This window comes from Episyrphus balteatus, chromosome 1 (genome assembly GCF_945859705.1).
Source record: "Episyrphus balteatus chromosome 1, idEpiBalt1.1, whole genome shotgun sequence".
NCBI lineage: Eukaryota > Metazoa > Arthropoda > Insecta > Diptera > Syrphidae > Episyrphus > Episyrphus balteatus.
The window spans coordinates 175,852,710-175,870,527 of NC_079134.1; the positions used below are offsets into that span (position 1 = coordinate 175,852,710).

General features: G+C 29.7%; 1 protein-coding gene across 1 annotated transcript in view; it reads left to right on the top strand.

The window, feature by feature from the left end:
* LOC129907900 (protein Wnt-5) overlaps positions 1-15,713 on the top strand; it is a 124,298-nt gene extending 108,585 nt beyond the window's left edge. Inside the window, exons 6-10 of the mRNA XM_055984392.1 lie at positions 6,513-7,035; positions 7,359-7,616; positions 14,107-14,209; positions 14,270-14,437; positions 14,499-15,713. Of these exons, the coding sequence (XP_055840367.1) occupies positions 6,513-7,035; positions 7,359-7,616; positions 14,107-14,209; positions 14,270-14,437; positions 14,499-14,686 (1,240 nt within the window). The 3' untranslated portion in view covers positions 14,687-15,713. The remainder of the gene's footprint in view (positions 1-6,512; positions 7,036-7,358; positions 7,617-14,106; positions 14,210-14,269; positions 14,438-14,498) is intronic.
* Positions 15,714-17,818: the final 2,105 nt, after the last annotated feature.

The window sequence follows — 17,818 nt, forward strand, 5'->3', positions numbered from 1 at the left end:
CTGCAAAAAAGTTAGAATTTTTTTCAATTAGATAAAGCGCATTTTGAAAACCACAGTTTGCTAGAAATTATTTAAAGTAGGTCTAGAATAGATCTGACTTAAATATCTAAAACAAAATAACAAATTAAGGACCTCGCATCGACTATCCTCAAAAGAAATCTCAAAAAACCAAAATACGGCAACACTATTTTACGATGATATGATGACGATAGAGGATGCTCGTATTTACATAATGAGATTGTTCACTTCTGTGGTTGTGTGGTTGTTACAATTTTCCACTTTTTTTCATTTTCTCTTTTGTTTTTATTTTTTTTGTCGTCGGTGGTTTTGCGGGGTGGCGGGCATACTTCAAAATTGAAAGTGATATGATGATGGGAAATAATATAGTTAACTGTGTGGAAAGGGCAAAAGGGGGGTCAGCCTCTCACAGAGTACGGTTGTCAAGTGCAAAATTATTCAAGCCCGAAAATATGCAATCGTTTACAAGCACTTCCAATCTATACGGAGTTATTGTTTCAGAAATTTAAATAATTCGGCTTAACTCCTCCAGCGAACGAAAACTCTTCATAAAAACCTACGTGCTTGTTTTTATATGTGAGGGCAACAATAACAAAAAAAAAAAAAAAAACAACGAGGAAAAATAAAATAATCCTTGTTATTATCCGAGGGGTGAATAAATTATTATTCCGCGTGGTTAAGTTCGTAAGCAAAAAGGACACATCCATCATATTCGGTCGAAAATATCCATCAGCCAATGGATTTAAATCATAACTTTTAACTATAGCTCAGACCTCAGAGAGTCTATAGAGTACTCGAAACCTTCTGCACCTCATCCAATCCGCCTGGGGATGAAAATAAATACATATATCTATTGCGCAGAAAAAAAGGGGGCAATAAACAGCAAAAGAAAATAAACAAAAAAATAATATAAAATAGAATTTTACGGTCTACAAGTCCTATAGTTTGTGATTTATATCCGTGCTGTCAGTAAAATGGATTCACTCATGTAATTGATTAGTCTTCATCTGTGTATAGATAGACCTATAGTAAAAGGTTACTATTCTATGATGAAGACGACTTGTTGAATATGAATGTGTGATGTCAAGCAAGACGAAGAACATTTGGCTGGAAGCGATTGACATTTTGCGCCAGTCTCTGTCTTCTATCGAGAAACGCATGCATCACTTGGTTCATTGAAATGTGATCAATTTAATTGAAACGCTACTTCTGCCAAGGAAATTGTAATGAGTCTTCTTGACGTCAGATTGACGTTGTGTTAGATTTGTGTAATTTGTAAGTGACAGTGGCATTCTCTGCAACAATTTAATTGATCAAGCAATTTTATCGTGTCGGTGGCGTCGTAGGCCGACGCATCGTAAAATAGGTATGATGAGTCAATTTAATATTCCTAAATCAGAATCTAGACACAACAAAAAATTGTTTAATGTTTAGATTTTTTAAAGAGGACAAGAGAAGAAACCAATAAATGCAATTGCAATTCTATTTTTATCACCTTATTTATGTACCTTTCATTAGTTGTTAATGTTTTTGCAATGTATAGGTGGTCCTTAATATCTGATTTACCGTTATAGATAAAATTTTAAAATATTGATAGGTACAATTGTTAAAATTTTAGATGTTAATTCAATAAAATCCTTTCAAACAAATGTTGACGATCCCAAAAATTCATAAGACTTCTAGAAATTAAAGAAAAAAATGAAAGAATACTGGAAAATAACCCAGAAATTGTCCCAAATAAGGCAAAAATTAGTACGATTTCGCCTCATTCCTAAACTCTGTTTCTAAAAATTGATTTCTTCTCATTTTTGAAATATATTGTTTCTGAAGTAGGTATTTGTTGAGGACCTTTTTGTTTTTATAAAAATGGACCAAAAATTTTTCTAAAAAGGTTAACAATAAACTTTGTGATTTTTCTCGAATTTTTTTTTTTTTTTTTTCTAATAGATTTCTTCTGATTTTGTTAATATTAACATATAACATTGACATTTTTTCATGGTTAAAAGTGAGTAATTTAGAATCTCGTTTCAAACTTAAGATCTAATTTGGTTAGTTTCTTAGCCTAAAAATAGCTCTTTGTGCAGAAATGGAGTTATAAAAATACTTACTTGAAACTTGGAATGAAAATTTGGTTATTTTGTAACCCATAAAACAGAAATAAAGAGGTTATGAAAACAAACTTACTTTAAACTTAGTATTTATAACGGGTTGATTTAAAACCAATAAACAACTTTCATGAAAAAATGAGTAATTTTAAATCTCGTTTCAAACTTAAGATCTAATTTGGTTGATTTCTAGCCTAGCTTTTTGTGTTACTTACTTGAAACTTGGAATCAAAATTTGGTTATTTTGTAACCCTTCAAACACAAATACAGAAGTTATTCAAAAACTTATTTAAAAGTTTGGGTTAAAAAAGAGTTATTAAAATACTTTTCTGAAACTTTTAAAAATACTTGGTTATTTAAATACCAACATCCAACTTAAGCTATTATTAAACCTGGGTTTAATAGAAGTAAATAAATACCCAAAATATTTCCTTGGTTAAAAAATAAAATTATTGAAACCAATTTATGAATAAAAAGTTTATTTACCTTAGTGTAATTTTAACCCAAAACCAGGTTCGAAAAGACTGTTTTTTTTTATAACTAAAAATTAACCCGTTTATAGCCGCTTTATGACCACGGTTATTTGCGGTTATTTTACAACTTCGATTATTTAGCAACCGAGGTTAGAAATTGTTTTTTGGGCAATTTCTAAATGTGCCTAATATATTTGTACGTTTCCTTAAATTATTAATAAGCAAAATATAAAATAGAAACCAATAGAAATCAATAAAAATATAATCGTATTCTTAGTATTTAAAATAAATTAAATCCTTTTACGAAATGAAAGACACAAGTCGTTTGCTTTTCTGAAAAACTGTATTGAGTATTTTTACAAACAGCTTCTTTCAAAACTTTGTTAGCAGTAGGTATACGTATCGCCTTTAATACCTTTGCAACCTGTGTATAATCTAAAAAGAGAAAACATACAAATTTACTTACACTAGGTATACAGGAGAGTAAAATACGTTATCAGGAATTTCTCCTAAAATCTAACTTATTCTTAAAATACTCTAATGTACCAAACATCCAACTGAAAATCCTTTTCGCCTGGTAAAGAAAACATTTAGAAATAAAAATACGATTCTTTTTGAGAGTTTTCAACAAAACAAAAGAGTGAACAAAAGAACAACTTCGATCCAAGAGCTGTCGTCGTTGTCGAAGCCCAAAGGAATCTGTAGAAAAGGTTATAAATTTCTCCTCTCTTTCGTTCTACACAAAATAAGGAGAAAGTGAAATTTTTCTACTCATGCTCAATATAATACTCCTGAATCCTTAGTCCTTATTCCTACCGTCATTTCAACAAAAATGTAACACATGTTTTCGATATAAAAGAAAACTCATGAAAAACATATCAGAAGAGATACCTTTTTGTGGTTCTTGTATATGAGTCCTTTTTATAGAATTTGTTGATAATATACTTACTTACTCCTGTAAGTCTAGACAAAGTTGCACCTCTAAAACACTGCACATTTTCGGTTCTATACAAGTTGTACAGAAGCGCGTATGAAGTACACGTTATCAGGTGCTCATGCACAACCGAAGGACATATTTTTCAAAAAATCCCTATTTCCAGGAATATAACAGTAATCCAACACATAGAATATAGAGAGAAAATTATTATAAACTCTCTCGACTCTGTATCCCTGTTGAATGACATCGAAACTTCACATCGTGTGTCGTGGAGAAATGGAAAAAAACATTTTCTCTTTCTAACCCTCATTTCGCAATGGTAAAATGTATATTTCTGGAACATTTTAAGGATTTCGAGAATGTAAACGCAATAAATATATGAGAATGAGACAGCTGAGAAAAAAACCGCCTTTGTTATGTTGGCAGCATGAAGGAACTGGGATGGCAGGATTTTATGAATGTAAAACTTTTGTGTATTTGGGTAGGTCGTATAGGTTACTTTGGTTCTTGGAAATCGATTCTTATGAAAAACACTGTGGAATTTCTATCCCAACTGGAAAATATGTTATCCTGTTAACTAAACATTCGAAAGAGGAAAAGGAATTTTTTGGCGCAAACATTCATTGGTGTGTACAAGTATATGTCTATGTCATAGAGAAATAGGGATTTGTATCTGTTTCTTGTTATTTCTAACTTTGGATATCCTTTTTTATGTGGATTGTTTGTGTTGAGTTGATTCTCTTATGCTCAGAGTCAAAGGTTGTTGTACCTTTTCTATGTAAATTTAAGAACACGCAATCTCTTTTATGCTGTTCAACAACTACAGATAGAAACTTACCCTTAGCAAAATATTTTTGTTTTTGTTGGCTTTAGTTGATATGGCTGATTATATAGAGGTGATTGTTTGTCCTGTCAAAATTGCTTAAGCTTTTGTAAAATGGTAAACTTTCCTAAGGGGAAAATACGGAAAGTTGATTGTCAGTTATTTTGCTGATTTGCTATTTAACCCAAGGTTGTTGATTTCGTACGTATACTTAAAAGGATAAATAAAATATAAAAATGTAGGTATAAAGGAAAAATATATTGAAGAATATACTGCAATATTGTAACTCTTTTTGTAGGTTTTCATATATATGTACATTGTGCAATGTACATATATGATTGATATATATTGTTAAATATGTGAAATAATAAGCAATGATGCATTATTTTAAGTTGTCAAATAAAAAAATGGACCAAATCGAAATGAAAGAAAAAAAAGTTTTTTTTTTCTAATTTTTTTGATGAAAATTGATTGCATTAAAAAAATTCCAGCTTTTTTCAAACATGATTGAGGTGATTATTGAAAGCTAAAATAATAAGCTTTCAGATGATATAAAATTTACTATAGGTTGTCATGTAAAAATATTGACAGTATGATGTGTAAAAAAAAAGTAAATTTTTTGGTTTTTTTTTTCAAGAAGTCATTTTTATAATTATTTTAACAAAGCATATGGGCCTTAGTTATGGTTTAACTCGTTAGAAGATTTATAAGGCTTATTAAAGGTTTAATTGTTTTGTATTCATTTTTCATATAAAAAAATTGACATACCCAATGAGAGATGCTATCTTTTAATTTAATTAAGTTTAATCAATTTTTTTCGTTTTTTTTTTAATACTAAAATAGTGATTTTAAAAAATTATAAATTATGACGATAATTTTTTCACGTAAAATTATCGTCCGTAAACCGATTTTACAGACAACCACTTTTTTTTCTTTGATATTAATTGGAGCTTGAATTAATCTCAAAGAAAAAACTTGAATTAATATCAAAGAAAAAAAAAATATTGCATAAATAAAAAATTAAAAAACTATTAAAATTGCATACCTAAGCTGATAGAAAATGCATTGCAATAGCTTTACCGCATTTTAACAGTTTTAAAATTCTGCCGATCTTCAATACGTTTAGTTTTAGTGGTGAACTATCCTTAGAAACACTTAAAATTTTTAAGAAAAACTTATGAACGTTATTATGAAGAGAAGAAAGTATTTTAACCCTTAACTATAGTGGTGAAATTTTGTGACGTATCTACAGTGGTGGAAATGTGTTTTGAAATGATAAAATAAAATACAAAATTGAATTTTTTTATAAATTTTTTTATTGAGCATTAAAAGATAACAATTTTAGAAGTAAAAAAAAAAAAAAAAGAGAAAATTCGTTTTCAAAATAAAATTTGCACTTTAAAATTCAGTCTTAAAAATCTTACTTAAAAAATAAAAGTAGATGTGGGTCCACTGGACCCACCACTATAGTTAAGGGTAAAAGTGCTGCCAAAACTGCACGAAGCATTGTGTAAACATCAATTTTTTGATGCTAGCACCTTTGAAATATAAACAAAAATTGTTAAGCTGCGATATACAATTTTAGAACCATATTCCCAGGATTTGGCATAGTAAGGGTACTTCCTTGGTTATTAAATTTATATTTTTATCAGGAAATTGGGAGAGTTTCAATTTTCTTAAGGATATTAAATTTCTATAGAATTAAAGGGACTCGTTCTTTTCAGAAAACGTACGAACTATTAATGACACTTTTGCTTACATCTTCTAGAATTTATTACTTATTTCCGTTTATATGATACCTACCTTCACGCTGAGTGAGAAGCAGGATATACACTTCAAAATATCCTGCTGTTAGACACTGCAATTTCTCAACGCATATGTCTGTGTTTTTATAAACGTTAGTTATTTCATCAAGAAAATTGCTATACAAAAGCACCCTTCAATCCTCACTCTAGCAATTTTTACAAGGCAATTTTTGATTAACAACCTGACGAACAGACGATAAATTCTTCTCAAAGAAATCCTGTTTCCAACAAATATCTACCTAGAATATAATATTTTCCACCATATCCACCTCCAATAGAGTAAATGCACGATAAAACCTTTATATTTATTTTAATAAAGCACACTTTCATTATGTTTATCCTTGTTTCCAGGTTCTCACAAGATTTCATCGACATCAGAGAAAAAGAACGCAAACGTGGCACCCGTGGTCTGGCATCAGGACCTCGAATAAAGAATGATGAAAAATTCCAAGACAAATCACAGCCGCCGCCGCCACCACCCCCATCGTCGGTGGAGAAAAAAAATATCACAGCAACAGATGTTGCTTCTACGAGTAGTAAAGCCCCCTCGTCATTGTCATCAGCGGCGGCATCGACAGAGCAACAAAATGGTACAACGTCAACAACACTACGTACCTCACAAGACGGCCATGCCAATATAACTGTCAATGTCGATAGTGATAATAAAAATGGCAGCAGCAGTAGCAGTAGTTCCCTGACAGGATCTTCGTCGTCTTACAGTTCGTCAGTGAACAGGGACAACGCCGAACGGGAAGAGGACAGCACGGAAACGGGCAGCCGCTTCAAGCCAGAAGATTTATTGGAATTGCAAGAAAGGATAACAAAGGAGATTCTCAATTCGAAATTACAGGAGAAGGAAATGCTGGAATTACAGGTAAAGGAGACACAACTTTTTTATTAGCATTCTTGTTTGCTTTTGTATAGGTAGTATTTTGACAACCGATAAAGGTATATAGCAGGGCACATCACATCAATGTGCCCAGGTGATGGAGCCAGTTTCCACTGATGTTGTTTGCTGTGTGCACTTCGTCACTCACAGTCAAAGTCACACAGGAGAATCGATTTTTTATTTTAAATTAAAAAGTTGTATCCTCACTGTATAACTTTATCTTCATTTTTTTTTTTTTTATTCATTATGAGTGTATACAAGTTTTGCCCGCACATCCTAATTATTTTGCCCTTTTATCCTTTGAACAGGAAAAAATCAACCGGGAGATATTAAATTCTAAGGTTTTCAATTTGGATCACTACGCCGCATCTATGTATGGCAACGGTGGCAGCGGCAAGAAGAAGAAGAATCAGCGAGCTGTTAACAGCATGGGAAATGTTGGCAACAACATGATGGGCGTCATGGGAAATGGAGGCGGTGGCGCTGGTCCGGGACGATTGAAAAATGTTATGTCAGTGAAAGCTCGAAGTTTGATGAATCTGCACAATAATGAGGCTGGACGAAGGGTAAGTTATTTTTTTGTATTTTTTTAATTAAGTTATATTTTTGAATTATCATTAACAACAGATATGACTTTAGTCGAGTTTGAACTAAATGCTTTGATTTAAGACACATTCACTGTTTTCGCAAAATAATGACATCCTATGAATTTCTGAGGGGCAAATATTTTGTTCTATTATTTATCTATAAAGCACTTCTAGCAGTATTTTGAAAGATGGTTAAAACAACACAGAAAATGTTTGCACCATTTTTATCATCACGTAAAAAGCAAATTAAAAGTTGGTTTTAAACCACACAATCTATTTTCGATTGCGTTATAAGTATCTTAAGTGCAATTAGTATTTTATTAGTTAGCCAGTAATTGATTTTGTTCATTATTATGTATGGGTCACTGTGGTGTATGCGTAACTTTTTTTTATTGAAAATTAAACGGATAAAAGAAATTGTTCTATCATCGTCTTCTATCTTGTTTTTAATTAAAGCGGTTTTATGAAATGTTTTTTTATGAAATAAAAATAAAAAATTTGCTTTTACTTTTTCGATTTTCTGCTGTTGCTCTTAAATGATAAAAAAGTGTAAATACCTTATATAAAAATATCTTGGAAATATATTCAGCCTTGGGATGAAAAGAATGAGAGTTGGTCAAAATCAGTAAAAAATTTTATCACAATACAGGTAATGTCGTCAGATGTCGAAGAGTAATATAAAACATGAGAAAGAGTAATAAATTGAAAAAAAAAATACACAGAATAAAAAAAAATTGTTTGATAGAAATCTACATCAACACAAATCTATTTAGCAAATGGTAAAAATTCTTTCTTAACAATAAACAACTGAACTCTTGGATATAAATTGCATGAAAATAATGATACATAAAAATATTTAAAATCGAGGCTGAATCACCTTTTTTAAGACAATTTTTAAATTTGCATAACGCACAACAAATTAATTTAGACACAATTTCAACACCAATTCGCTTAATATTCTGGTCATATTTGAAAGAATTTTAACAACTAAAAGTTACATGATTTTAACTAATTAAAATGTTTCCATCTCAAGGTTATATAAAATTTTAATCTTCAGTTTTTTTTTTAATGAGATGGCTAAAACTGTTCTTTAAAAATATGTATAAATCATAAAATTACAAAAATTATTAAATCTTGAACTTGTTCTTTTAGTTGAAATGTTAAGAAATTGATTCAAATGAAAAACAGATATCTGAAGATACAACTTGTCAAGTATGTCTCAATAATTCAAGTTTGACTTTATTAGTAGTATGTTCAATACAAATAAAAAAATATAAAACAAATTTAAAAAAAAATTTATATCAATCGTGCGTGTCAATTTTTTTTTTTTTATTTTTTATTTTTTATTCTGTTTTTTTTTTTTTTGTGTTTATTCATAATTACTGAACAAATATTTTTCGTATATTATGCAGTTAATTTAAATATATTAAGCAATTTTTTTGATTTACACGTTTGTCAACAAAAAAAACTACTAACTTGCAGTTAATTTGCACACAGGAGTCACAACATTAAAAGTAATAAATCACTATTTTCCAACCAGCAATGTCATTTAAATCTGTGTTTAATATCACATTGCGATATTAATAAAATTCTTTATTATTTTAACTCTTTTTTTTTTGCACATATTTTAATTAAAATATTCAAATATATATTTTTTTTCTACCTGGCAGACACTGTTTTACACTGCGCCAAAAGCCAAAGGAAATGTGATAAAAATTCAGATAAAATTACAAATTCGCATTTATGTCTATGCAATCGCCACAGCAAAATCCCATAAATCTTTTTTTTCTCGATATAAGTATATTTTTGTATGAGAGTACAACATGGCTAAAAATATAGAGAACAGCAACCATGGTGGTGGCGTGGTCTCACATAGTCAGAGTTATATCCAGGCAAGGCTGGGAGTTGAAATATCAAGTTGAAGCAATTAGGAGTCGAAAACACACACGCTCCCGAAGGCTAGTAGTAGGTATAGTAATTGCAATAATATCTGACCATACAACGCAACAAGCTGTGGCATATCAGTTAATCAATGGGCCTATAGCTGGCCAGGAGGCAGTAGTCAACAGGTTTTTTTTTTGTTGGTTTGTTGGTTGGATGGTGGTAATTTCGGCTGGAGGGAATGAGAGTGGGAGACGATTAAGCTAATGAGAGCGTGATAATATTTTAGATTTTGTTTTTGGATACAACAAGTCTTAAGGATATTGATGTAGATGTAGATAGTGAAGTAATTTTAGGAACAAGGTACTTTTCCAACTTCATTGAAAACAAGAAAAAAAAGTCATGTTTGCAATTCACACGTGGTAGAAGTGAAACCTTAAAAAATCATTTTTCTTCCAAAAATCGAAAAAAAAAATCCAAATTTTTTTTCCCATTACCTTTAAATCCATTTTTGTTATATGACAACCTATAATAAATTTTATATCATCTGAAAGCTTGTTATTTCACCTTTTATATGACGCTTCAATTATATATCTACCATGCCTACAAAAAAGTAAGAATTTTTTAAGGCCAACCATGTCGAAATAATTTCATAATTTACTCAAAAAGAGTAAAAAATATATCCAAATTTCATCCAAATTGGAACCTGTATTGTTAACAATAGAAATCATGCAAGGATATGTGTAAGCTCATTGAAGCACTCATTTTTTTCAAATTCAGTCCATGTAGGTACTCCAGACGCCAATTATTTTTACCCAAAAAACCACCACTTGTTTCAATGCTTCCAAACTTTCAAAACATTAAATTTTCACCTCAAAGAAGCCAAGATTAATTTCTCTTATTTATTATTACGACAGCTTAAACCGCTTGCGGTTATTATTTGTAAACACTTTGAAATCGTCGTCTTCGTCCTCCCCCAACCATCTTCTTTGATGATAACTTTTAAAAGCAAAACTTTCCAACTCAACAAAAGCATCAGGAGCAGCTCACTCGTTCATCGACCATCATACCGCACATCAGAAAACCAAAAACCAAAAAATCTTAATATACAAAAAAAAAACACAGCTTATGACAGCAATAAATGGGGGATAAAATTCAACGATAAATGAGACACGATTTGTTTCACTTTAACATCCACACCGCTGTTGCCTGGTCCTTCTCCTGATGAATCTTAACGTTTTTTTGTTCAAGTTGAAGCTTGAAGGACGACGACGAAAATTTTGTTTTATAGTGCAAATTGAAAAGAGAATTCCTTGTCTTTATACACAAATTTTTGTATGGAAATACTCTACACGACACAGCCAAGAACCATCATAAATTGTGAAGGCAAAGATGGAGGGCAGAACATGAGGAGAATCCACCATTCCATAATTTTAAGCTCTTCACATCAAATTTTATATCGAAAGCAGCCCAAACTGTCAAAACATTTAAAGAGTCAACATATCAGCAAAACAAAAATGCAGAAAACTTCTTACTTAGAATCGACGATGTTTTTGTTGGACGTAGTGGAAATTATTTTTACTATTTCTACAAAGCTCTTTAGAATCACGTAAAATATAAGAAACAAGTCAGTGATGGTGACGGTGAGCAGTGAGCACAATCTGTTTCCATTCACGTAAAAACTTCCTCCAAACATCTCCGACTTCGTCGCCAGCAGGTTTTTTTTGTTGGCATATTAGATGTGGTTGTTGGTCTTGGTCTCGGTCTTGGTCGTAACCTCGGTCATATTTGATCCTTAATGTTTCCATCTTTTATAAAAATAAAAAAAAAAAGGAAAACAATGGCAACAAAAGGTGGCTTCCTTTTTTGCATTGCATTTCTCTTTTTCGATAAAGTTTATTTTTTGAAACAGAGTAAAAGATATGTCACAAACAACAACGACGATTGCTTGTCCTTTGAGTCCTTTATCGTTTGTCGTCGACGACACAAGGTATTTTTTTATCAAGACTAAAAACATTGTACAACACAACATCAGATACAAAATAGAAGATATTAGAGCTAACAGCGAAATTATTCGATTGTTTGGTGTGATTGGGGGCCAACTGATTGAGTTTTCCGGATAACACGATTCCGACTCCGAAACAAAATACAATTTACCACAAATTTACAAAAATTTCTCCAAAAAAAAGGATGCAAAGAAAATATATGAGACAGAAAAAAGTACCAACATACTACTGCACAAACATCAGGACTATAGCAATTTGGCGACAGCTTTTATCGGGTTTTTAGTTCTGCAGAATAATATTTGAAGGTATCGAAGATATGGACGTGTTTTGGCAAAGGTTTCTGGAATTTTTCAGGATGATTGCTTGTTGTGTTGTGATGTGTTTTTTTTTTTGTGTTTTTCGTTGTTAGTTTGTTTATATTGGTCAAATGATTTGTAGCATGAGTGTTGTTATTTTTTGAGTTTATATTGCAGCCACGATTTATATGAAAACCATTTTGTAAATGATGTTCTCAATTTTTGTAATGAAAGGATTTTTTAGCAATGAAAACATATTGAGAAAACTAAATGGGAGAAGTAAAAATGTAAAACAAAAATGAAATGAGAAAAATAGAGAAAACCATGCTATTTGGTATAACATTTTTCACAAAAAGGCTCTATATATATCGATTGTAGGTACCTATAAGTTTTCAAATTTGAGTTCTTATTACCAATTTTTCCACTGGATTAAAGAACTATTTAGTACATTTTTTTGATAGGTTTTCAAGGCAAACTCATTGTAAAGAAAATATACAAGAAAAAGCTTAAAAGCTTAAATTCGTAGTTCAATTAAAAATGAAAGCGAAGTAGTTCTTCATATTTGCATTAAAATGCATGCAATCGAAAATTGTCAATAGTTTTCAGTTTAAGTTTAAAGTTTTTAAGATGGTTCGCTTAAATAAAATAAAATACACCTTTAAATGCTTTAAAGTACTTTCAACTGTGTTATAAAGGGTTTCTGGAGTTTATGGTCTTAAAATAATAAAGTAAGTAAGAACATACAATAGCCAGCCTATTAAAATATAAATCTACAAATATACATTTAAAAAATTGGTTGCACAACAATTTCATACATTTTTTGTAACCATCAACCGCATTCAGTTTTGCCGCTCTGGGCAATTGCCCAGCTTAGATAGGTCTAAGGTGAACTGTTAAAAAAATTGAATGCACAGATAATAAACAACACATACCTACTATATTATGTCAATTCATCGAAATATTTACCCACGCTTAGCCCTTTTGATTTTCAAAACAAAAAGATTACGCATACGCCACAGTGACCCATACATAATAATTACATAATAAAAGACTGACAAATAGTAGGTACAGAGGGTCGATTCTTGTTTTGTAAAAAAAAATAAAATAGTTCATAAATCAACAAATAAAAAAAATTTGTTACATATACTCATGTATATTTTGGAATAAGAACCAAGAATAAAAAAGTCTATAAAAAATTAGGTGGAAAGTTGGTTTTTGATGGGTTGAGTTGTGTGCGAGAAAGTTGTCATATCAGCTGACATATCTATATCTTGTTAATTTTTTAAACTTGGTGAAAAAGGTATTTCTGTTATAAGAACTAAAAATCTACAGTGTCTACAAAATTATTTAGAGTGAAAGGGTGTTTTTTTAAGAAATGATGAATATTGGAACTAGTACCATAAAAACTGGGACAAAATTGTTACACCAATCAAAATTGGTACAAACGTTTCATTTAAAACAGAAACCAAGAATCTAAGTAGTCTATAAAAATATTTTAGGTGAAAGGGTGTTTTTTTTTTGGGAAAAAAGGAAAATCCGCGATAAGTCAGATAAAATCAATAGTATAAAAGTTACGCTTACGAAATTTATTAAAAAAGTTGTCTTTCCCATGGGAACTACGAATAAAATTAGTGTATAATTTTTTTTATGTGAAAGAGTGTTTTTTTTAGGTGTAGAGAAAATTGGAAATAGTAAGTAATAATAGTGGTGCCCTATTGAGCTTCAGTGATTATGTTACCTTTAAGATTAGAAACAAGAATCTGAAGTGTCTATAAGAAAATCATGGTTAAAAGTGTGTTTTTTTGGGTGAAAACAAAAATGAAGGGCCACCCTAATGACATTTGGTTAAAACGTTGAATTGGGGACAGAAAGCAAGAATAAAGAGTTTTCATTAAAAAAAATTAGGTGATTTTTTTTTTTTCGAAGAGAAGTAAAATTTGTAATTGGTTTCAAAAATGCAATGATTCATTTTATTTGGTTTTGATGACAAATTACGTTTATACATAAGTGCTTAGACGTTTTACATGAATCATTGGCTTTTTGGGACCAATTAAAGATTTTTCTTGGTATACGCCTATTTTACCTGTACTATTTAGAAAGTTTTTAATTTTTGTCATTTTAATGATTTTTTTTTGAGAAAAAATGTGTCATATGGAAACATTATATGGAAATATTTATTTTTAACAAAGTAGATTATTTGGAAATTCAAAATGTATGAATAAATTTTTAAAAAAATCGATTATTTTCAAATGTGTTTCTATAACAGTTTCCTTTTTAAATTTCTAGGCCGTTATCAAAAAGACTAGAATAACTTGCAAATGTCATGGAGTTTCCGGTTCCTGCAGTCTCATCACATGCTGGCAGCAATTGTCATCAATACGAGAAATTGGTGAGTTTAAATTAAAACACTGTCTTGCCGACATTATAAAAAACATGGTTTCGATCTTAGGTGACTATCTGCGCGAAAGATATGACGAAGCAACTGAGGTGAAATTAAACAAACGTGGTCGTTTACAAGTAAAAGATCCCCAATTCAAAGTGCCAACAGCTCATGATTTGGTGTATTTGGATGAAAGTCCCGATTGGTGTCGAAATAATAGACAACTACAATGGCCAGGTTAGTAATTTTCACCAAATATGTAAAAAAAATGGTTTTACAATTTGCTTATTTTTGACAGGAACCCATGGCCGAATCTGCAATAAAACTTCGTCAGGTTTAGATGGTTGCGGTATTCTCTGCTGCGGTCGAGGCTACAATACAAAAAATATTGTAGTTCGAGAAAGATGTAACTGCAAATTCCATTGGTGTTGCCAGGTTAAATGTGATATTTGTGTGAAAGTTCTCGAGGAGCACACGTGTAAATAAAATAATACAAGACGAACAAAATTTATTTTTTATTTTTTTTTTAAATTTTGTAGAGCAGATTTTATTATTTGTAATATTTTATATTTATCTTTATAATTTAATTTATTTCAGAGATTTTATTTAAATTTATTATAATAGAAATAAAAAAATATTAAAAATTAAAAAAAAAAACACTAAAAATTCCATAGTTTTAAGACAAAAATAAAAACAAAAAAGAAATGATCGATTTAAGTCGTGTGCGCAATTTCGTTTTCAAACTTCACAATCAGTATTAATTTAATTGAAATAAAAAATAATTGACTTTTGCATGTACCAACGAATGCATATTGAACTCGAATTAAAATTTATAAAATAATACAAAACACATAAAAATGTCAACAACACAAAAATAAAAAAAACAAAAAAATTGTAAAATAGATTTGATTTGTAATTATAAAATAAAAATTTAGTTTTTAGCACTTAAGATTAGCAAGCAAAAACAATATATATGTATAATTGTAGTATCTGTCTATTAACTAGTTTGTATCTATTCATAAGCGATTGCCAACCTCTATACTTAAAAAAAAATAAAATTAAATAGAGTACTTGCCTATTTCTATATTTAAGCTGTTTTTACTAACCTAAAAAAAATATAATTATTCCTATAAGCTATTTTTACCAGTAAGGTTATTTTTTTTTGTATTCTTTTAAATTTTAAGAATTATAAAATATTATTAGTTTTAATTATTTATTCTAATTTTGTTTGATAGATTTCGCTTTTAAGATATTTGATGTTCAAATTAGTTATAATCTTTTGAAAAATAAAAAAAAAAAAACAAAAAATAATAAATTATAAAATTAAATTAGTATTTAGAAAACGATAAGGCGTAGTTGTGCAGCGTTGCATGACGCGCTTTGCTTGCGATATTGTGAAATAAATAAAATTAATGAAAAATGTAGACTTGTAAGAATATTGAGGAAAAAATAAATAAAAAATAATATTACTGAAAAAGATATCTACGTGAAGTGTATGAAAAGAAATTAGAACAGAAATACAAAAAAAAGAAAATAAATAAATCCAGAACGTGTAAATGCAATACTTTGTGAAAAATGACTTTTGTTTTTTTTTTCTTCGCTTATCTAATAATCATTTTTATCAAAAAAACAAAACCGACTTCCATGATTCAAAACGGGTTTTTTTGTTTTTTTTTTTCTAATAGTTCCTATGGCTTAAACTAAACGAAAATGAAATGGGACCACATTGCAGCCACTAGCTTTCCAAAACAAAAAGAATTATTAAAATTGATTCACTCTGTCCAAAGTTATGCGGTAACAAACATAAAAAAAAAATTTGGAAATCGGTAAAAATAATCATTTTTAGCAAAAAAACAAAACCGACTTCCATGGATCAAAACTGGGTTTTTTGGTTTTTAAAATAGTTCCTATGGCTAAAAGTGAACGAAATTGACATGGGACCACACTGCAGCCACCAGCTTTCCAATACAAAAAGAATTATCAAAATTGATTCACTCAGTCCAAAGTTATGCGGTAACAAACAAAAAAAAAAAAAAAAAAAAAAAAAAAAAAAAAAATACAGACGAATTGAATACCTCCTCCTTTTTGGAAGTCGGTAATGAAAAAAAAGGAAAGCTTCAGTAATCAATTCCAATGAATAATTCTGAACGTATTAAATTTCATTTAAGTTTAATAAGTATAAGTAAAATAGGCATTTAACAAATAAAAAAAATTGTTACACTCATGAAACTTGGCAAAAAGTCTGCTTTTGGGATAAGAACCAAGGATAAAAAAGACTTCAACTGGTAAAATATAACCGAAACCCATGTGAAAAACATGCTACACTGATGAAATTCTGGATGAAGGTTTAAAATAAAACAGTAAAAAATTATTCATAAGATTTCTAAAAATATTTTTGGTGAAAGGGTGTTTTTTTGATGGCTTGAGTTATTTGTGAGAAAGGTGTCATAACTGCTGACTTACATTTTGTTAATTTTTAAAACTTGGTGAAGAACTAAAAATCAACAGAGTCAGGTTCCCTTACGAAATTTATTAATTATTTTGTCTTTCCCATGGGAATCACGAATAAAACTAGCTTATACATTTTTTTTCATGTGAAAGGGTGTTTTTTTTTGTGTAGAGAAAATATAGGTATATTTGGAAAAATGTATAATAGGTACTAGAGTAATACTAGTGATACTGTATTTAAATTTAGTAATTATGTTACTTTTGAGATGAAAACAAAGAAAGTGTCTAGAAGAATATCATGGGTGTTTTTTGAGTTAAAACAAAAATGATTTGTCACCCTAATGAAACTTGGTGAAAACGTTGAATTTAGGATAGAAAGCAAAAGTAAAGAGTTTTCATGAAAAAAATTAGGTGAAAGGGTGTTTTTTTTTCGAAGAGACAGTAAAATCTGTAATTGGTCCTAAAAACCCAATGATTCTTTTTATTTTTGGTTTTAATGGCAAATTGAACGTTTATACTCTCTTTATTTGCCAGAGGAATTATTAGTGCAAATCTTATATATTTATTATTATTATACGTATTTTTCAAAATATTTGTGTTAAATCACTATTGAAAAATATTTTTTTTTTAGATTTCGACGTTAATTTACCTGCTCTTAAGTAAAATGGAATCTTTGAATCATGTATAAGAAGTATTATGTTTCTTTTTGTCGTTTAAAGTAATTTTTATAAAGTCAAAGTAAATTAAAAGAGGGGTAAAGTGAAAAAGACTAAAAAAGTAAATTTTGAAAACTTTTCGAAAAGTGATGCAAAATCTACGAAAATTGTAGAAAATGGTATTTCGCAAAAAGTTAAAAGTTTTAACTAAATGTTTGTTCTTGATGATTCTCATGAATTAGTGTGACCAAATTAATTTAATATTTTTTTTTTCTGTGGTACAAATATGTATATCTTTTTACTCTTTTGAAAACAAAACAGAATTTTGTAAGCGAAAAAAATTGAACTGTCTTGGAATTCGAACCCCAGACCTCTGGTGCAAAAAAAAACACAAATTGTTCAATGGTTTAACCCCCTATATACCTGAGCATAGCTGTCTTAAATTGGACTTAGCTGGATGAGCCACTCTTTTTACTTGCTCAATAGGGCAAGTATTGGTTTCGTGTAAAAAAAA